Source organism: Siniperca chuatsi, linkage group LG5 (assembly GCF_020085105.1).
Source record: "Siniperca chuatsi isolate FFG_IHB_CAS linkage group LG5, ASM2008510v1, whole genome shotgun sequence".
Classification (NCBI taxonomy): Eukaryota; Metazoa; Chordata; class Actinopteri; order Centrarchiformes; family Sinipercidae; genus Siniperca; species Siniperca chuatsi.
The window spans coordinates 18,659,760-18,682,453 of record NC_058046.1 but is presented as its reverse complement, the minus strand read 5'-3'; the positions used below and the strand labels follow the sequence as shown (position 1 = coordinate 18,682,453).

At 39.5% G+C, this 22,694-nt stretch overlaps 1 protein-coding gene across 1 annotated transcript; it reads right to left on the bottom strand.

Moving 5' to 3' along the window:
- Positions 1 to 215: 215 nt before the first annotated feature.
- Positions 216 to 18,676, bottom strand: limk2 (LIM domain kinase 2). The gene is made up of 16 exons (XM_044195493.1): positions 18,383 to 18,676; positions 18,050 to 18,146; positions 11,629 to 11,764; positions 7,792 to 7,901; positions 7,103 to 7,288; positions 6,717 to 6,822; positions 5,457 to 5,671; positions 5,175 to 5,361; positions 4,967 to 5,053; positions 4,520 to 4,651; positions 3,920 to 3,976; positions 3,357 to 3,422; positions 2,747 to 2,921; positions 2,586 to 2,641; positions 2,028 to 2,185; positions 216 to 1,592 (listed from the first exon to the last, which is right to left on the bottom strand). Exons 1-16 carry the CDS (start codon positions 18,396 to 18,398, stop codon positions 1,379 to 1,381), a joined length of 1,998 nt encoding a protein of 665 aa, XP_044051428.1. The 5' UTR covers positions 18,399 to 18,676; the 3' UTR covers positions 216 to 1,378.
- Positions 18,677 to 22,694: the final 4,018 nt, after the last annotated feature.

The following is a 22,694-nucleotide window of genomic DNA, read 5'->3' as shown; positions in this document are numbered from 1 at the left end:
ATAAAATATGATCATTTCAGTTTGTCATTTTTTGCTATGAACCGATTCCTTGTAGGAAAAAAAAAAGGAAACTCTGTTCCTTTAATGTCTGATGACCAGTGCCCTGCAGTGTGTTTTAAGGCAAACACAGATCAACAAATGATTTTAACTGTGATACTGAATTATAACAGAAGAGTGTATTCTTAGCAAAAGTTTTACTGACATGCAAAATTAAAGAACTTTCAGAAGGTTTATTTATGAAACACTACAGTGATATAAATAATAGTGGTTACAACTGGTCGTCTGTACCTTGTATGATGATAGCAAAAAGGCAAAAACATCCATCATTGACGAAATGTCTAAAAATCTACAAATCCCGAGTTCCCATTAGAAAATGACATCCAATTAGAGGCATAATATGTACATATTTATATACACTGCTTAAGAAAAAAAAATCCAGTTCTGTACAAAGCAACTTTTTATGGTCAACTCTTGCATGATTATATCTGACAATTATTAATAACAGCCCTACTTTCCAAAAGAGCTTCAGCCCCATTAAAAAAAAAAAAAAGGCATCAGGTGTTTGATACTTGGAACAAAATGTTAAGTGTGGTAAACATGAAACATCTAAATAGCGTTCATTCAAAATTCTAAGAAATGAATTCAAATCATTAGACTACAAAGTACAGAACCGTACCTGTACCATCTCCTCAAAAATTAGATCAGTGGTGCTTACATGCAAAAAAATCAAAACATTTTCGCCATATTGTGCCAAATCTCAGAGTGATGAAACTATTCGGGGTCAGTGTGTGTTCTGCTTCAACTGCTGCCTTAAGTCGCACTTCTTCAAGCCCTGTCCTCTGTTTACTTGGACATGTCAATCACCCAGACTGTTAAGCATCTTTGTTTTCTTTGCTGCTGCAGTGAAGTGAGTCCACTTTTGGGCAAGGACTGGTCTGTGTATTCCACACATAGCAAACAACAACCTCAGAACCAGAAAAACAAAACTGACGTCATATGTGACCTCATCGAGTTCTTCCACCTTAGAAAGATGCTCGTCTTCTGTCAGGGAAAGGACCAAAGAAAGTTGAATATTGCCTTTATACACAGTAAATATTAGTACAACCCTACGTGTGTTTAGTGGGGGCCGAGTAGGGTAAAAAAATAAAATAAAAACATTTTTATAACTAACACTTGTCTTTTTGAAATGTGTCTTTCCATTCACATTGCAGTTCACTGGCACTCTCAAGAGTTAAGGTTCCACACAAGGATATTGGTCCAGCTACCTCAGGTTATCCAGTTCTAATATGGCTCGGGTTCAATGCAATTTTCCTCTTTTTTTCTCATCCACAGCATTAGTATAGCAGTTCAGAGGGGTCAAAACAGAGAGGCACAGGTCCTAGGTGCCATTGTCTGTCATGCTGGAAGAGTCTGGAGAGCACGCTGTTGGGGTTGATGACTGATCTGTGCTCTGGGCTGGGGAGCCGTCTTTAGGCCAGTGGAGTTGACTCAGACTCTGATGCAATTCATCCAATTCGGCTGGCAGGGGGATCCCCAGCTCCTGGTTGAGGGACAGAGCTTCAAACCAGTCTTCCAGCTTCTGGAAAGGTGGACTGAGGGGAGGAGGAGGAAGGAGCAGGGAGGGCACACAGAGGGGTTTGAGGTTAAAACCAGACTGACAAGGTTGAGAGAAAACATAAGGAAGCAATCTGGCAGCAAAGGCGTGCCCCTGTGCAGGCAGGTCGAGATGGCATCTGAAAGTAGTTGTTTTTCCCCCCACTGCTTCTACAGACTCTTGAGATCAAATAACTGGCTGTCTCTCAAGGTGAAGGCAGACACATTTCTCATGTGGCCATTTGAGTGAGTGATAAACACTATTAGTCCCTCTTTAAAATGTTTGCTATGCAGCTGTTGCATATCTCTTGATTTTGCCTTGTTCAGGTTATTAAGAAGCAGTATTCTACTGGTCAGCAACTCTGTAAAAAATGTTACTTTTCATAAAAAATAAAGTGTCAGCTATATACATTACAATAACAGCAGGTGCTCACCGGTTGTCTGGTGTGAGGCCACAGCAGGCCACAGCCAGTGGAAAGAAAGCTGGTGGACAGTCTTCAGGGAGGAACTTCTCCACAAACTTCCCAACATTCAGGCCAAAGTCCTGAGTCCGGGGGAGGCACTCTGGGTCCGCATAGACTTTTCCAATGATCTGGATCATAAGACAGGGGAAGGAGGTAAGCGTCAATCCATTAATAGATAGACACACACTTTATAAAATATCAGGGTGAGTAAACCTTACACCATAACATGTTTCAGCCCATTCACTACAAGGGTGTCGACTTTGCATGACGTCCTAGCATTTTCTAACAAATACAATTGCATTTTAGATCTGTAGAGACTTGAAACTTGATTGGTAATTCAATATTTTGTCAAAGTTGTGTTGTCATGATCTGATAATGCAGCTGGGAGGAGAAGCTGTTTTGAAAACTATTACTGGTGTTTTTCTGAAGGCTCCCACATCCAGGATTCTGCCAAAAAGCATTGTAATCACAAGCTATGTTATTAGAAAATCTAAGCAGATAAACTGGGAAAAACCATCATGTTCTTACCTCACAAAGCACAATTCCAAAGGAGAAAATATCCACCTTCTCATCATAACGTTTACCTGAAATAAAAATCAAGTAATAAGTAAATGCACTCATTGACCCAAAGAATGAATTATTATCCTTTGTTAAGCAAGTTGGGAATTCATTTTTTGTCAGTGGCTTACCATTTAGCATCTCTGGAGCCATCCAGTAAGGGTTTCCCACGACAGTGTACCGCTTCTTTCGGTCAATGCGTCTGAACACCCTCTTCTTGGTGGAAGGTTTTTCAGGTGGAGGCTTAACTTTGTCCTCTACTATGAGTCGGGACAGTCCAAAGTCAGCAACGACCACAGTGTTGTCCTGTTGAAAGATGACACGTAATGATTCACTTTGAACTTGATTTAGAGCCACATTACTTTAAAAATGCATACCTTTCATATATAACTAAGCAAAAGTTGTTTAACAAGGACTGGTAGACAGAATGATAAAATATTGGGTTAAAAATAAGTAGGATTTTTGGTTACTGATGGAAGAAGAATAAATGCTCTATAATGTCAGGGAATCATAAATATAGTAAAAAATCTTGGATGCTCTATTGGAATCTACTTAAATAATGCAATAATAATAATAATGTCAAATCACGAGGCTGGGAACAATTTTTACTCACAACAGAATGCATGCCAACTTTTACTCACACACACACACACACTGTTCCCACCATTCATTCTCATTGTTAAAATTTTGTATGTATGTATGTATGTAGTGTCATAGCTGGTAAGATGCCATGTCACCTACCAGTTTAACCAGGCAGTTGTGAGAATTGAGGTCTCTGTGTATGATGCTCATTGTGTGAAGGTAGGCCTGAAACAAAGGAAAGTCAAGAAGGGTAAAATTCACACATACAAGAAAATTCACTTTTATAAAGTAAAACTTTTCAGCACTAGCCACACATCTTCCATGACTGACGCCATCTTTAATCCTTCCCCTCTATGAGGTAAAATTTGTGGCTTCAGATCTCATCAGATCTCTGCAATGCATGATGGTACTCTACGGCAGTGGTTCCCAAACTTGTTTGGTTGTGACCCCTTAATACAAATCCATGTCAATTTTTCCCCCACTCAGATTAATTTTATTTGAATCATTTTAGTGGCCTAAAGAGGTAGTATTTAACAAACTAAATTAGAGAAAAATCAAAAATCAACAATCAACAGCACAGGACTCCTTGTGGTAATCCCAATGCCCACAAGGGGTCCTGTGTGTCCTATGTGCCATAGAGCACATTCACACACATTTAGGCAGCTGAAGATAGCAGCCAAAGATGTCACTAATAGTAATGTCTTTGCAAGAGGCCAACTCACCATGCCAGAAGCAATGCTTTTTGCAAAGCTCACCCTTTGCTCCCATGGAAACGGGTCCTGTTAGTCCAGAGTAAAGAAACAAACAAACAAAAAAAAACAAAAAACGAGAGAAATGAATAGAAGCTCCCTCAGAGGCCATAATGCATAACAGTGGTGAATACAATATGATTTTGCACCAAGGTAGAGACATGAAAACAGTATTCAACAGTAACAGTAAACAAAATTAAACTTCTACGAATGAAATTCAAAACTGGCCCTCCCCCACATACTTTAAACATAATTAGAGGCAAAAAAACAAACACTCTCCCTCTCCTCACTGGGCCGTGTGTTGAGCTGAACTGCTCCTCAAAAACAGCCAGCTGTGGGAGAAGGGGAACACAGCGCTTTAGATTTCACCTGGGAACACTTTCTACAACTTTTCTCATTCCACGTCCTGGCCAGTTGACATGCCAGCCAGCCCTCTATCAGTGCAGAGTTTACTTCAGGTCAGCTGCCTCCCACACTGCAAACAGCTCTTTCTGTGGCCACTGAAGAGTTTTTTGTGCTCTACTGTGGAAGAGGAAAGCAAGAGTGTTAAGTGAATCAACTAGTTTAACTCACCATGTCTCTGATGAAATCCTTCAGGGTGCCTCCCTCAATAAACTCAGTTATCAAATTGAGCCTCTTATCCTTATATAGCACACCGATGAACCTCAAAACATGGGGATGATCAAGGCTTCGCATTACTTTGACCTGAAGATTAGGCAGAAACAGAGGTAGAGTAAAAGAGAAGTCGACTATTATGATTGCGAGCTGATAATCTCTTCAGTTTCCACATAGCAGAAATTTAACCCATGAAAAAAAAAAAAATAAATAAAAATAAAAATCAGACTAATGTTTTTCCTCAAGACTGGGGCAGAAAGCTCAAAATAACAAGGTACAAAGAGGTAATTGTGGGAGCGTGTGGCATGCTTTCAGTTGTGAGTATAATAAATAACAGCTCCATGCAGAGCCAGAGGTCTATTTTGTCTGTGAGGAAGCGCAGGTCTCCTGCTGCAGATTACCAACCTCCTTTAGGAAAGTTTTCTGGGTCTCCTCATCACAACGGATCAGCTCCTTCATCACCATCACCTCTCCTGTGGCTTTATGTGTCACCTGTCAGTAGGTCAAAAGCAACATATGTATTACTTGAAGCCCATTGCATGAGGAACCAAAAAAGTCCTGAATTGTAGAAGTAAAATACATGGTGAAGAACTGATGGCAGTTGAAGGCCGACCTTGATAGCCTGTCCGAAGAAGCCTTTTCCTAAGATCTCGCCATGGATGAGGTCACATGGCCGGAAGATGCGATGAGAGCAGCTACTGTAGGATCTCAAGGATTCAGAGCGCCCAATGTCTCGTATAATAAAAGACGGCTCTTTAGGAGAAGTTGGCCCAGGTGACTTACATATGCTGTTACTACGCCTGGAATAGAGAGAATATGGTTGATTAAAAATTACAATTGTCTATTACAGACCCACAATATGTAAGCTGTATGGTGTTTGACTGCTCTAACAAACCTCAAAGACCTCCTTTTCAGTGTGCCGTCATCAACCACGTCGGTTCTCTCCAGGACCGCATCAGAAGGTGAGGACAGACGCATGCGGGAGGTAGCTGGGACTCCCAGCCGGGTTCTTGGTGATCCCAGCCTGAGCCGGTCTAAACGCTGTCTGACTGGGTCATACTCTATAAGCAGCTGCAGCGTGTGACTGGTGCGGTGAATAAGATCGTCCACCTAAACAAACCGACGAGAGTTAGGGTTTAGTTCCTGGGAATATATCACACTCTTCCTGGGATTCCCCTGATATCTCTCCAGAAATACAATTTGATTTTAACAGCAGTTTCATGTAGGAACTATCTTGTTTCTACCAATAGTTCCTACATGTAACTGCTCAAAACAAGGTCTGTGGATTATCTTGAGTAACCGGGTCATGATTTCTGGAAAGAGACATTGCTGTTGAGTTTTTCAAATTTATTTTTTTGGCGCTTTGAGCACCACAAGCTGAAAGCCACATAGTTTCATTATATTCAAGAAATGCAGACATCTCTCTGGCCGATATCTCCAAAACTCTGTAACTCACACCAAAACAATCTAAATGGATAAACAAATTATGTTTATTTTCGCAATATAATTCAACAGCATCACAATCTACATCATCCACAATGACCATACAGTTGAATCAACACATCTCTAAAACAACTTCAACTTCAACAAAATATTATATCCTTCACGAAGGTAGGATTTGTTGTGGGAAAGTTGTATTAGACTGCATTAGTTTTAGCTAGGTGTACCTAATAAACTGGCATCTGATTGTACTCCTACGACACAGAGAGTAGAAAAATTTGATTAGTTAGCAGGACATGATTTCCACAAACAATGGGACTTTTAATCAGATTAACAGTCAAAACTAATTAGAAACCATGACTTGGTTGCAGCAAATGTAATGCAACCTTTCAGAGTGTGAAATCATATTGAAATGTGTTATAGGGGAAATAGGATACTGTAGATGGAAACAAAATAATAAAAAAAAATCAAAGCAGTGATTGATGACAGAGTTGGTATGAATGTAATCGTGTGAGGGTGAGTTTGTGGGAATGAGCCTTTAAGTGCAGTCATTCCACATACCGTCCTCTCCCAGCTGCAGAATGTATAAATGATCGAGGTATGTGAGGAATGCCAAAAATCACACCCTTAATAGCGACACTAATTAGCTCCATTTCAATTTCCGATCACATATCACTCCATGAGTGTCAGAGATGTGTGCGAGGTATAAACCCACCTCCTCCTCCAGCAATGTCCCGACAGGAAGGCCATTGATCTCCAGGATCCTGTCCCCAACATGGATGGCATTTCGCACCTCTGGACTAATAAGCATCCCTCTGACTCTGGAACAACACAGTACCAAAACTTATATGTGAGTATTAGCTCTATAGAAGAAATGTACTGATTTAAAGACAGTAGGTTAAGGAGAACTAGGTCACACTCTTACATCATATTAAACTATTAATAACCACCTTTTCTCGCAGTGGCACACACACTTAGACACACACACACGCACACACCTTTAGCAAACCTATAATCAGTCCCACGTAAAGCATTACTCATGCTGTCCCCACAGAACAGCAAGGCGGGTAAGGAGATCAGCCTCCATCAAGTCCCACTTACTCTTTGACTTGAACACTCGCCGAGCCGTTGACGTCCCTCAACACTGAGACGGAAAGGCCCCTCTTGCCGTTGGCTGCAGAGGGCATTGAGATGAGGGTCACTGTGTGGGGCAGGGAGTCTAGGACTGAGTCGTGTGAGCGCTTTTCCAACATGGGTGTAAGGACCACCTGCTTGTAGCACTTTCCACTGCACACAACAGGGAAAAAAGGGGCTGAATCATTGCATGTGTGGACATGTGCTTGTTGTTAAGTTACTGTTCAAAAACTGAAGGAGTCATGGATTAATGACTAACTAATAATGAACACTTATGGCTGAACATTAACTTGAGGACACATCAATAATAAAGTCACATGTTAGCTGAAAAAAATACACATTCAAAATAAGAGTAAGAACAGTGCGGACGCCACTATTCTTTTTCAACTAAACGTCATTCATGCCTCCATATAACAATATGGTTCCTGTAACAAGCACAAACTAGAACTCTACTAAAAGGGAAATGTTTACTATTACGGTGTATCAACAAATTCACAACCTTTACTTCCACACTATATAATTAGCCTACATATTGAGGATGTTAACCCCAAAAATGTTACAACAAAAACTGCCAGCTGCATTTGTTCCCAACTCCTCCAAAGCAAATAGTGTCAACAGTGAAAATAGCTTTAAAAAGTCATGTGCAGGTGTCTTACCAGTAGAGTTTTGATCGCTCGACTAAGGCGTAGGTATCCCTGTCCTCAATCACCACCTTGCAGCTCAGACACACAAAGCACTCAGGGTGATACTTGTGTTCTCCGGCCACCTGGAATCACAAACAAAATGTGCTGATCTTTAAAACATTCACACAACTCGAAGAAGAGAGAAGCAATATGCTGATGGCGAAACTGACGTCTGGTTCTGCTCTGCTGTACTTTGCTCATCATGAGATGAGTGTGTTGTGCTGTGTGTTGCTTTCTAGCCTCCTACTGTGAGCGGTGACACAGTCGTAACACCTGCTTTACTCTCATACTGTCTGGAATCTGCTATGATGTCACCTCCCTCTACAGGTCTGAGGCACTCGTCTCGCTGACGTCCTCACTTTGAACCCTCTGAAACCAGCTTAGAGTCTGTCATATGCTTTCTCTCTCATTAACACTGCATGACTGATTTCCCTTTCTGAAATTCATGTTACACTGCCATTTCATCTGGCTTTTTACTTCTCTCTCTCATGCAAGATGAGATAATGTGTCTGCCCTTCAGCAAACAGGTCATCTAATTGTGCACATACCTGAGCCAAAAAAAGTGTTGATTTCAGGTTCAAATATGAACTGCGAAGTATTAAGACTACATTTTAAATGTGGCTCAGTGGATAATCTACATGTGCACCTGGGCGATGTGGAGATGAAGTGAGGCAGAAAAAAATTTAAGTTTAACCCAAACTGGTAAAAATACATAATTACAAGAAGGTTTTCTTCATTAGAGATTGCAACTGCATTGAGTTGAGAATATACTAATCTTTACAGGAAATTATATAATATGTGTACAGTTGCACTTTAGAATGCCACTGCCAATTAAACTTCACAAAGTGAAAGCAAAATGGATTGTTTTCTGCGATGTTCCTGAGGCTGTTTCACTACCACTCAGCTCCTATTTCATTACCCTTTTGCATTGCATCGTGGGAGAATAATGTCAATCAACAACCACAAGGGTTTTTTAGTTGTCATTTAGTATACTTTATTTTGTCAGTTTTCTAGTGTGAATACACAACTTACTCAAAACCTGCTTAGAATTAGTATGTAGTATGGGACACAGCTATAGAATCACTGTTTAGTTATCTGCAATTTAAGGACATTAAAAGTTGGAACCAGTATTTTTTTTCCCCACATTTGCCACATCTCTGAGTCAATGCCGGGAAAGGGTTCCCTGCTGCTATAGAGAAATTAGAGTGATGTCAACCAAATCATTGTGACATCTCAGGAGTCTGTCTGTAACTCCCTGCCTTCGAGCCAAGAAATTAACCACCACCACAACCTGCCTCGAGCTTCAACAACAAGATGGAGCTGTACAAACTTGGCAAAACAAGATAATAGGTCTCATTTTGGAGGGGTAGAAACTGTGAAACTGGGCAGCAAAAGCAGATGAATTACATGAAATGCTCATCAAAAACAGTGCCTTAAAATATAACAACCATCTATAATCAATCAATAAACTCACAAATGATTAAAACCAGGACAAAAACAATAGTGTTCTGGACTTCAATGCCTAACAAACAGCAGCAGCTCTGCATGACCCTCCTCTGCTGATGGCCCACAATGATTCTCTTTCTGGCCGAGAGGCTGCAGTGCCAAATCAGCTCTGCCAAAAACACTTGGCTTCACGAGCTGATGAAGCAGGATGCCAATACTAAAGAGAAGAGCCCATTGTGTGTGTTGCTTGGTGGCAAAAAGAAAAACTTCAGTCTGGCTCCATGTTAGACAAGTGACCCCGGTTGTGAGCAGCGAGAGCTGCTGCCACTCTGAATTTCATGTTTCAGATAGATACTAAATCAAAGCTGGCTGACATTTGGATTCAATTCAGCATACAACAGTTTCTCTGGTGCCAGATTTGACTTTTTCTGTTATTTCTGGGTTAATTTAAATCTACATTGACACAGAGCATAATTGTTACATTATGAGATTTGGTTCAAAGGTACATTGCCCTCTACATTTGACTGAATCCTATTTTCTTTAGAAAATTGAATTGATAGCATGTGTCAGTCTGAAGCCAATAAATGTAAACTGAAAGTTAAAAGACTTAACCATTCTTTTATACATTAGTAGTAGGATTTGCATCTAGGTACATAAAATTACACTTAACATACAAAGATACAGCAGTCTTTTTATCAAACAAGAACTTGACTAAAACAAAGGTAAGATGATGGAAATAAAAAAGTAAAAACAGGTATTTCATTTATAGCAAGACTACATGAACTATGGCCACAAATGGCAGGTATGGCATAATGGTAAATGCTCAAACATAGAGTAACATTAGCAGTAGAAGAGTCATAAAGTCAGTGAACTAACTTAGTAATGTCAGTTACAATATCTAGCTTAAAGTTTACTAACATTAGCTGATAAGCTACTGCTCATACCAGACCAAGTAAGGCTGTAGCAGCAAAACCCCTGACAGTATTGAATTTTTTTATTTTTTATTAATCAAACTTTTAATTTGTAGAGGGAAGAATGTGTTATTTCTTCATTCAAACTTACATAGTATTGCTTCAACAACAGATGATGAGTAATATCTACAGAGCCACCTCACCACAGAGGACTAAACATGATGGGCTCCAAAACCACCTCATGTTCTAGCGTCTTCCCACTAGATCCTCTGTGTACTTGGGGACGTGAACTGTGGAGAACTTCTGTACAGAGAGGGAACATAATGGGGCCTCAAGGGGGAATTCACAAGTGAGGTCTAGAGCCCAGTATGCTATGTTCAGCAGCAGCCAATGTAAAGTATCACTCATCTGTAAATGTAATAATCGCCACAAAAACAACCCCCCTGCCTTTTAATGCATGTTAGTATTAATCTGAAGCAGGGGGGAGAAACTGGAACACAGAGAGCATTGACACGCTCTGTGGGCGTTCTGGTATTATTTAAGTAGAGGAGGAAATTGTTGGCAATTGTTGTTATACGATCATGGCAAGGCAGACTTTGAAAGCCTGGCAATCACATATAGCAGTGGTCTAATAGTCTTGACCCAGTGTTGGGCTTTATTAGACTGAAGCTTCATGCAAACTAAAAAAAAAAAAAACCCAACTGAAAGTCTAAAAGAATACAGCCGGGCTAACAGCCCGGTAGGTTATAATGCTCATTATATACCAGGAAAAAAATTTAAAAAGAAGGAAACTACACAGACAACTCTGGTATTTTTAGATCTTCAACACTAGTGTGGCAAAAAAGCACAACTTAAAGTTTGGCCTGAGGGGGGTATCAGAGCAAGTGCCATAGCTTAGCATGCCATGTTACCATTAAAAAAGTACTTCAGCAATTTAGTATAGCACTTCCATAAAGTTGGGGGACTTGTGAGAGACGAATGGTAATATTTGAATTTCGATATCAAAGATAGTCGAAGATATGCTGACTTTTAGTCCCTTGTATGGGTAAGGTTTCAAAAACCCTGGATCCTACACTTCCCACAATGCAACTTGATAGTGCCTTCTGTTCCTATGCTTCTGTTACATCCTCACTGCCTGGTAAATGCCCACATCTTTCACATGCCCCCCAGTTTGTAACTTGGACTTTCTGTTATAAATATGTGTTCTCCAAGCCAAAAAAGTCCCAAAGGTATTATGCACAGGCTGGGTGGCATTTTGACATGTAAACTCAGTAGTTTAATCTTAAAGTATCATTGAAGTTGATTAGGTTTTGGTTCAAATGGAATTTGCTTTATAAACTTATAAACTTTTATGTTAATTTTATGTTAATAGTCCAATATTTTGGACCGACAGAGCCTATAAATCTCTTGACAGAGGGTAAAAAGTGATAAACAATAAGTGCAGCAGACTTACCATGGTAGGTCCAGTCATGAGCAGAGAGCAACCATGACAGAGCTCTCCAAACTTCTCCCAGTAGTGTTTGCGACAGTACAGCTTCCCATCTTTCTCATAGTACCAGTTAGTCAGGTGGTCGCAGCACACAGAACACCTGAGAGGACAAAAACAGTCTTGATCACGTTTGCAGAGAACAAAGAGGAGGAAGAGAGAAGAATTAAGAGATGAGGGCTTTCAGTGGGGGCTTTTTCAAATGTTGCTTCGAGGCAATATGGCAGAGACTCTAAAGCCTGGCGTATTATTTCAAAGACCTGTTGATAATTTCAAAAGGTATATGGGTCATGAAGCACTGATTCTACTGCTCTCATACAACAGGTACTCTGTGTCTCCACTCTGTCTCGTACAGATTAACATTAACATGAGCAACTTGCATGTAAAGCAAGACAGCAGTGCTGCAACAAAATCGTTTTCATTATCAATGAATCTATTATATTGTTGATTAATCAATTAATCTTTTAGTGTATAAAAACATTGTGTTTAGTCATCACAAGTGCCAGAGCTCAGCAGTAATGCCTTCAAATAGCTTGTTTTGACTTTACAATGAAATAAATCACAGAAAAGCAGCAAATCATTACATTTGATAAGCTGTAACCAAGGAATGTTTAGTGTTTTACTCGACTTCAAATTCCCAATAAACATCAATTATTTGTTTTGATCAAATTACGAATTGTCAGAAAATTAATGAATTGGTCTGAATTATTAATTTAAATTATTTCAGCACTGTTAGACAGAATTAGATAAGAGCTGAGAGCCACACAAGCGCTGAGAAGAAAAAAAAAAGACTGACTCTGAATCACCCAAACTAGGTAACCCATCTGTAATTTTTTTTCTAAACCCACTCCCAATATTACATACAGTACATTACATACCAGTGAATGGAGTTAAATAATAAAAGACAGCTCATCTGGAAACTATAAATCATACTGTTGAACACAACACTTTCAACTCCGAGGTTGGATAGGACAGGAACATTAGCTGGGGGCAAGTTCCCGATGACGACAACAACATGTACTTTTCTCTTAACAAGTTGTAGGGCACAGTAAATACCTCGTTCCTGAGATGGGCTGGATCTTGCATGTGTGTTGTTATTTGTGCAGTGTTATAGTGTAAGAAAAACAGACAGCACAAAGAGTTGCTCTACTTTTGAGAAAGGAGAATCTGGCAAGCCTTTGCAAATGGTGGATACAAAGAACGTTTGGTTATTAGCCTCTGCACACTACCAGTATGGCTGCCAGGCTCTCCAGGTCCTTTATAAGATCCAGGTGTTTGAGGGAAAACTGCATTACTACTTTGACAACAACCTATAGAGCCTGTTAAAACAGATGTCCTCGGATCATCTGGTTACTTATTGTGCAGTTTTTGCTTACAATTGCTTAAACTTCTCATCGTGCACTTTCTTATCTAGGTCAATGTAAATAATAACAAGGCATCCTGTTAGCCTTGCAGTCAAAGGTGGAAACCATATAACTAACATCCTGGGTTCAGTCAGGGACTATGATCACATTGTATGATAATCTCTCTCCCCATATTTTCAGTCACTATCTACTGTCAAATTGTCTAATTAAGGTGAAATACTACAAAAATAACAGTTTAAAAAGGGTAAATATTGGGAACTTGTCATACATAATTCCATCTTATTGTATAATAACACTCCAACAGCTGATCGATCCAAGCTGTAACCTCAGAAGATGATTGGCAAATAAAGGGGACATTTCTGGCTGCGACTTCGGGACAAACTGTTCAGAGTGAGGAATGCTACAGTTGCTAGCCGACTGGAAAGCACCTGCAGGCTATGAGCGTTTCTTGAACAAGCTGCACTGGTTATGCAAAATGGTGGCAGCAGGTTCGACTGCCAGAGCACAATCAAGGATGAACCGCTCTGTCAGAGATTAGGTTACTGAAATGTCTGCAGTCCTAGGTTGTTTTTTTGTGTGTTTTTGCTGCATTCAGACTTTGCAAATACTCTGACTGTTTCTTAACCTTTTTGTTTTGGTTTTTAAGTAATTTGAGCAAGGATGCTGAAAAAGACTGAAAGTGCAGACAAATTAATCACAATAAATGACATTACTGTTTGGATATTATTTTGCAACTGAGTGGGTGTGCAAAACTGTTCACAGGACTGATTTCTCTTGAACTTCAGATTGAAAATAAGAGTAACAGCAGGTGTGATGCAATACACAAGTTGCTTTCAGGAATGATTACAATAATAAACTTTCAACTGACACTCTACTGACTTCCTGATTATCAACTATTTCTAATTCAGGGCTATGGTCTTACCCAACATGACTGAGATGCTTTTGCCTTTCTGGAAAATGCTCCCTGATTGCTCACATGCTTATGTGTATGATGATATTAAGAATATCACATTTACGTCTTATGCAACCATTTCAAGTACGGAAGACGAAATGACAAGTCCGAAATATTACTTTGAGTGGGAATGTGGTTTGTATGCATTTTTAATCTTTGCAGTGCTGGCAGCAGCCTTCTGCTGAGCCTCGTGCATCATGTTGCTCTCTGCACTGCAGGTAGAGTTGATCCAGGCTTATTGACTTTGGCAAAAATTCCACATATTTCAAAGTTTTCTGGCATTAGTTATGAAGGAGTCGTCTTATAGAGGGAAGACCACATGTTTGTGCAGAGAAAAGTGAAGAGAGGGGGAAGCACTGGTTATTGTGATGCAGGGCCAAGGTTCCATCTTTACTTTACATCCACGTTAATGCCCTTATAACAAATAATAAGGGGAAACAAACAAACAAACAGTCTGTTCTTCTGAGATGAAACCAACAAATACTAAGAATGAACATGAGGTTGGTGTGATAATGACTTCAGCCTGATTCATCACATTGTGACATGATGAGGGGAGGCAGAGCTGAAAGTTTGCTGAGGTAAAGATTGCATGAGTAATGGTAGCTGTGCTGCTGTGGCCACAGCTGCACTAAAGGCAACATGTCTGATTTGTGTGTGAAATATGTCACACAGTCTGGATGCAGAATTAGACAAAATTCTAGTTTCTGATTATGAAACTTTTTAAATGGGACCCTAGTCACTTAAATAACGTGTAAAGCTTTGTGAAATTCTACACAACATTACAGAGCAACCAAAAAATCTGTCTTGGATATTACCTTATCATTATCGCATATCATTACTGGCGTATATGTCAGCCGAAAAGTAACAAGAAATTGCAGTATCGAAAAAAATACAGTATGTTTGCAATATTGCAATATGGTATATTGGCCAAAATATCATTATTAGATTAGATTTTTAAACTCTCAAACATTGCTATCAGCCTCAGCCTCAAAAATCAAGCTACAGAATACACAACACAGTACTGGTAAGGTCAGTATCAATATCAATATTGCCTGGTTATACCATTGCACAAGGAAGAGAAAGACTTGTGAAAAATGTGGTATTTCAACTGGTGTGACATTCAGAATCTGTCCAGGTGTGGCAGGAAAAACAAAAACTTCCGCCTTGCTCTGAACAAAAAGCATTCCTGGACAAGACCAGCTGATAAACCACAATTATTGTCCATTATGTCCATTTAATATATAAAGATAAAGTGATGTAAGGGTGCTTATGAAAACACCTTACTTCCTTCTATGTGAACTGGTGAATAGGGGGCGGGCTCAGGTGGTACTTCAATGAACAATGCAATGGTCCTGCCTGCACACACACTAAAAAGTAAACATTACTCATTTCCCTAAATCCACATTCCTGCCGGAGTGTATTCCTTTGTTGGAGTATGGAGTGGAGATAGTAAGAGAGAGACCTTAAGTTGTGTCCTTGAAGAACTGAAGAGGGAGTGTTTCACTTTTAATGGGACCTTTAATGGGAGTATGTGTTCAAAATGTTCTCCACAACAACCTCTTTCCAAGGAATGGAGAGTGACAGACAGTTATTTCTCCATTCACATTACGATGACGTGTGTTATTAATGTAATTAGGCTTAGGTTATATGCCAGTAGTCACCTCTGATTTCCATCAACATGTGTAAAAAAAAAAATATATATATATATATAATACCTGCTGATTTTTGTCACGATAAAGAACTATGGCACTAGAGCTGCAACTAACAATTATTTTCATTATCGATTCATCTGCAGATTATTTTCTCAATTATTTGATTAATTGTTTGTCTACTAAAAGGTCAGAAAGAAGTTCAAATGGCCACCATAATTTCCCAGAGCCCAAGATGAAATTCAATGTATCAAAACTGCTTGTTTTATCACACTCACAGTTCAAAACCCAAAATATTCAGTTAACTATCATTGACTATCAGAACAGCTGTAGATTAATTTATCAATGAATCAACTCCTTGGTTCTGTACTACATATGATTTAAGATTTAGGATACACAGGTCGTAAGAGGTGGCACCAAAAGGTAAAGGAGGCAATAAAAAATAAATTGTCTCTGAGGATTCCGTTTCTGTTTCTCATGTATTTGCATGTATTTGCAATTGCATATTTTACAGCAGAAAAATGAGGGAAGATTAAGGATAATAAATATCAACCCATCCTGTATTGTAAAAAGATATGAAATACAATCTTTTACTTTTTGTGGAGTATGAAGATAACATCTGCAACTCTATACACTTCTAGTGAAGTGCAAGATAAGATATATCCAGCTTTCTTTGAACCCCACCCCCCAAAGGATTCTGCAGTCAGTGTCTGAGACAGCGGACTCACATCTCTGAATCGTCGTCTAGGAATGCAGAACACAGCAGAGTGGAACTTGCCATTACCTATAGGCCTCAATAACACTGCCAGGGTTAGTGGAACAAGAGTGACGTCAGCTTGCAAGAATGTTACACAAGGTGGAGGTACATAGGGGGCAGAATGGCAGCATGTGGATAATAGACAATAGGAACACCACAGGGGGTATCACATTAACAAGGACATTTTTGCTGTACAATTTCCTTAAACAGTTCAGAGATTTATCTCTTTAAGCAACATAATTGTATTGCAAAAAAAAATGTGAGCTGTGACTAGAGTGTCAAATTACTGCAGTGTGGCGATATCTCAACCTTTATAATGAAAAAGACAATTTTGAACCCAGGAGTCAAACCTCAGAGGGACAATCTGCAGCCCATTTAGATGACTGACAATGATACTGCAGTCTGGCTTCCCACACGCATGCAAAATATCTAATATCTCCAATTTTTAAAGAGTGTAACTAAATGTGTTTCATACAAAGACGTCGCTATGAAGGAGGACGCCAAAAATTGTGAGGGAGTATAAAAGTACAAAGGGAGGGAGAGGATCAGTAACACAGCTGTGTCGGTAACTTTGCCTCTGAGGTGATACATGGCGCTGTATGCGTTATTGAGGAGTCAGTGTTTGGCAAGATTGAGTCCTGGGGTTACGTAAGGACAATGAGCTGCTACGTACTGAAAACTTCAAGAGAGCTATTTCATTTGTCAGAAACAGACAACGCAGTCACCATTAAATTTATTCTATTCTTAAGGCTTTCTGGACATGCCAGAAGTCCTCCAGAGCCAGACTCCAGTCATAAAACCAAAGGATTTTTGGATATACTCTACAGTATGTGGCTTCTGAGAAAAAGCTGTGCTGCAATCAGCTACATTCACAGATTCAGGCACCCAGTTCTTAATCATCTGTTTTATAATGTTAGTGTCAAATTAGGCACGGTGACTATTGAACACATTCTCTTTTCATTAAAGAGATGTGATCATGCGGTCAGTTCAAACCTCATTGGACAGTTTGATTGAGAAGTGTCATCGGTTTGTTTTGTTGTTGTTAACTTTAATCTGAGCCATGTTATCTCCCATGAGAACAAGCGAATGTTACTGTTCACCATGGGGGAAAACCCTATGAGTGTTATATCACGTTGGTATGTACAGCAAGTTGGCATCCAGCCACAGGTTCACTGCCCCACACAGAGATACCTCACATTAATTCTAGTGTGGCAATCATTAAGCCTCAGAGCAGAGGCACAGAGCCTGGGCAAAGTCCTCCAGGAGAGCAGGACCATTTCACTGACCAATCTGTATGTCAGAGGTGCAGAAGTCAGCTGTGAAAGCAGCAGGAATGACATCCTATATGGTGCATTTTGTGCAGAGAGGCACAAAAACTATGGTGAATTGTTAAAAACAGATCTAAGCCCATGTTTAGGCTACAAGACAGAAGCTTCTGGGATTATCCACAAGGCCATTTGTAAGTACACCCAAAACAGAGAAAGCAGCCAGCATGTTGCAACAGAAAAACAACAACAATTGTGTCAATGTCAATGCAAACTGTTCCCCCTCTTCTTTCTATGAAAACAAAGCATTCACTTATCAGAGTATGACTGACAAAACTACGCTCATTACAGTACAGTGGGTGCATGCAGGCGTGTTAAAAATCACAAAGTGGAACACTTACTGAAAGCAGGCGTTGTGCCAGGTGTCGTGGAGGACTTTCATGTGAAACGAGTCCTGGATTTTTCCCCCACATCCCGCACAGTAACAATCACCTGTACCTGCAAGAAATGAGAGCCTTCACTTAAAACTAGAGTAGCACTGTTGGCTTAAAATTCCGGATAAAATGTGTAAAACTGGTCAAACTGAGTGAAGTGAGTCAACAACAGGTATGTTCGACGTTACACTGAAACTGTAAAAAAGTATCAACTCAGCATGTAAAACGAGAAGACTACAGCGTTTTGCTAAAAGGAAACAGTGTAACCTCTCCTCAGTTACAACCTGAAAGATTCCTCACCTTCTGATTCCTCCATCTACTTTCCGAGTGTCGTCGATACTCAAATTCCTTTACAAACTGTTCATACTGAAGCTGTGATGCGCCGCTTCAAAGTTTCATTCCTCTCCGTCCCAGGAACCCAGGACTCCCGACTCTGAATACGACAGGAAAAAACACACAAATCCCTTGAATTCTCCACAGAAAAAAAGAAACCACACTCCTTCTGGACGGAGCTACTTTCTTGCCGCTGACAGGATAACTGACGTAATGCAGTCTACAAATTCCTGTACGGAGAGCGGAAGGGCTCAACAGCAGCACCTGGAAGCAGGAGAAAACTGAGGTTGGGCCCCCAAACTGGAAGGGAATAACAGTGGCGCCACCTACTGCCAGAATGACCGCACTGCACATTCACTGTAGTAGACTACATTCAACTCAACTCAGCTCAGCTTTGTTTATGTTGCACCTTTCATACCAACATGTAGCCCAAATTGCTTTACATAGCAAAACTAAAACAACAAAACACATTTTGCAAGACTAAAATTTACAACAATAAAACAAAGTGTTAAAAGTCAATACATAAAACTCAGTAGAATACAAAAAAAAAATAGAGGGCACTTTCACCAATTCTTTTATGGGACACATAAGGAACATTAAAAAAAAAAAAAAGCGGTGGAGGACCTTAGTAATCTGGCTGGAACATAAAATGAGAGAAAGTCTCAAATGTAGGGAGCAGTGAGCTAAATCGCTCATTTAAAAACAAACTTTATAAACAAGCAACTTTAAAATCATTCTAAAAGATGCAGGTAGCCAGTGCAGTGTCTTAAGTACTGGGGTGATATGATCCATTTTCTTTGTTTTAGTTAAGACTCTGGCCGCAGCATTCTGAACTAGCTGCAGTTTTCTTATAGACGTTTTGGGTGATCCAGTAAAAAGTGAATTACAGTAGTCTAAATGGCTAGTAATAACATAAAGGGGAACTCACATGGAGCTCTTATGTGGTTAAAATTATATGCTCCTTAAGGTCCTACAGAGCACATTTAAATAACTGTTTTCTTTTGTCATAACATCTTTAATGGTGTGAATATTGTTTTATATTATTTATGAAGAGGTGATCAATTGTTTTTTTTTCAGCACATTCATTTCCTCTGCTATGTGATTTGTTTGATTTTAATGTGTGCAAATACATAAAACTCTAACTACGGTGTGTTAGAGCCTTTCCCCAGAAACAGTGTGCCACAGTGAGCAGAGCCAAAGTCAGAATTTCAGAAACACTGAGGTCATGATAACAAATGTCCTCTACACAGAACATTTTGTCCACACACAAAAAAGTCTCAAAATGTTTTTAATTATTATTATTCAGTTAACTGTTTGGTTATATTATCTGTAAATTTCCCAACATGAATGTCTAAATTATGTTTTTAAAACCTTTTTTAAACTGCAAGGAATAAAATTCTGGTGAGGCAATTATTCTTTATTAATGTGTCTATTTGTTGGCCTTAAAGTGGTCAAATTTAAAAGGGGTTAGGGTTGTCCCATAAATCAGCAGAGAGTCTTCTGCCCACAAAAAATTTTCCCATTTAAGAGAAAAATGTTTTTACAGTTTCAGCTCATTCACTGTATGAGAATATTTCTCCTGGAGATGCTGATTTGACTCCATGATCAGTATAAAGTATGTATCACTTATTGTGTGTTAAAAATGGAAGCAGATATAGTTGATTCAGTTGTTAGACATAGAAGGTCCACCATAATCTGTCACATTCTGCCTCTCTGTCGCTCCCTCCAGCCACATTCCCACTTTCTCAAAGCCATTCATTGCCATTCTCTTCCTGTCCAGGAGATACCCTCTGACTTTTTCTCTTGTCCCAGTCAACTCACGGCCACATCCAGCCACCCCCTCCTGCAATTGCCTTACCTTCCCCGCCTACTCACTCACCTGCTTCCCATTTCCCCAAATCAGCCCAGTAGTACATATACCGGTTAATTTCTTCTACTCTGCCAGATTGTCAAAGTTGCTTTGTGGAGTCATATGTTTGCTTTTGAACCCTGGTAAAATATGAAGTATTAAACAGACAGTCTAACATATTTTAGAAGAAGCTTGTTGTTGTTTTTAAGTGAGGATTTTTTTTGGTTTCTGACAATACATTCTAATAATGGGAGAGAGTAAACAGAGCAGTCTACAGTTAAACTGTAATCAGGAGGATATTCTTGATAAGTGTGTTATAATCTTTTTTTCCTTGTTTGTGGAGAGAGTGTGAGAACGCCCTTTCATGAAGCACAGATGGTCTCTTCTTTTGACAAAGAACAATACTGTATATATTTGATATTAAGAGGGATTTGTTGGTACAGTGTATTAACTGAAATAAATAGTCATGATCCCACATTTGACCTCTCTCTGACTCTACCTTAAACATAGCCTGACAAACTGTAATACCAGTGTTGAGGCACTTCTTGCAGTAAAATGCATTTTCCTCTTTTAAAAGCTCTGTCAGCTGTGATTTTGACACTTTTTGCCTCAATGCCTGGGTTAGTTTGTATTTTGAGGGATTATACGTTGCTGCCACAGAGTCTGTCTACATACCACAGCTGTTAGGCTTTTTGACTCCATTACCAATTAACTTCTTTTCAGTAATATACAAATGTCACCCTGACCAACACCATAGTCAAATTAATATTTTCTAGTTTTGCCTGCCTTGCTTCTCCTCCCCTTTATTTTTCTTCTCTGCTTGCTACCCTCTATGTGCACGTCAAACACAATCAAAATCTGCTTTGTAACTCCAACAAAAAGATTTCTCGTAGTGATAGCTGCTGATGTAGATGATTGGCACGAAGAAGACATCCTTATTTATTAGCTTAGAAATCATAGTAATCAGCAGTCTTTGTATTTGCCATACCAATTATGAATACTTTTTTTCTACCAACTGAATTCTTACAGTTCATACAATCAAAAAGGCAGAGCTCAGTTCCAAGTCAAATGCCACTGTATGAGGTACATGGTGTAGTGGTAATGAGCTTTTGCTCAAAGCGCACCTTGCTTATGCTATACATAGGCTCAACTACACCTCGAGGATGCTTTTTGCGATACTGTCTGACATCTGAATAACCTCTGCTTCAATTTAAAAAAGCAGTATCGTGCTGATGATTTGTCCGTCATTATTCTCTCTGTACACAACGCACATGAAATTAGGAAGATCTCTTTGTTACATCAATGAAGTAAATCAAGGCCTCTTTGAATGGTGAATAGTTGTATTTGACAGCATTGTCCAAAACAACTGAAATACAGTTTTCATACATGTCAGCTGCTACTGTGACATCTGGTAGAAGATCTGTTGTGATTTTCTTTGGTGTTCCAGTCCTTGCCAGGTGATCTGGTATCCCTTTTCCTTTCCACAACACAAAATGGTGGATAGAGGTCTGTTAACATAATGTGTCTCTATGTTATTGGCAGTTGCGAATTAGAGAAAAGACTAAAGAGAGTAATGCAGTAGTGGAAGAAGTACTCAGATCCTTCACTTGAGTAAAATGACCAATACCACAATGTTAAAATACATCATTACAAGTAAAAGTCCTGCATTCTGTGACAATATATTATTATTAGATTGTTAATACTCCTGCATCAATGTGTAAGCAGCATTTTCCTGTTTTAGTTGGTCATGGTGGAGATAGTTTAACTTCTTTATATACAGGTAGTTTGTTTAGTCCAGTTGTTGGCAACTTAGATTGCTCTGTTTAGTTCAGTCAAGACGAAGACTGGCTGGCCAGCAGACATTAAGAGCTTGTTTTCTTGGGCTGGAGGGATGCAAGGTCATCCGTAAATGTGTTGATTTAGCACTGGAGTCTGTGGGAGGCTACATAAGAACATAAGGTAAGCGAGGCTGGAAGATGAGGCACACAACACACCTCTCCCTCTAAAAGTTATTGTAGGCGTTCTAGGTTGGTTCCTCTGATGCTGACTGGCTGTTCAGTGGTGTCTTTGTTCTACAGCTCTTCCAACACTTGACATTTATTTATTTTTTCCCTCCACAGGTTTTTTTGGAGGTTCTTTCCAAGGCCAAATTGTGTGTGACGACGAGGCTGATGGGTCTTGTGAGCTAACTGTGAGTTCCTGTTATATATGAACTGCAAAAATAGTGCACTCTCCACATTAGTTTATGAGTTTATTTTAGTATTGAATGGAACTGGGACACATTTCCACAGAAGCTATCAGACAAATATCATATCAAACACCTAACATTCAAACAATTGTGACTGTTTCTGTCTTGTTACAGATGGTGCTGATTGTTCATGAAACTTCATTTGGAAAAGGGATTTTATTTTGTTAAGAGCAGTTTTTGTT

Excerpts from the sequence above, each read along its gene's own strand:
- limk2 (XM_044195493.1), bottom strand. Across the intron at positions 3,423-3,919 it reads AAAGCATTGCTTCTGGCATG|GCCTACCTTCACACAATGAG; the intron begins GTGAGTTGGCCT and ends CCTTTGTTTCAG. Across the intron at positions 1,593-2,027 it reads GGCCTCACACCAGACAACCG|TCCACCTTTCCAGAAGCTGG; the intron begins GTGAGCACCTGC and ends TCCTCCCCTCAG.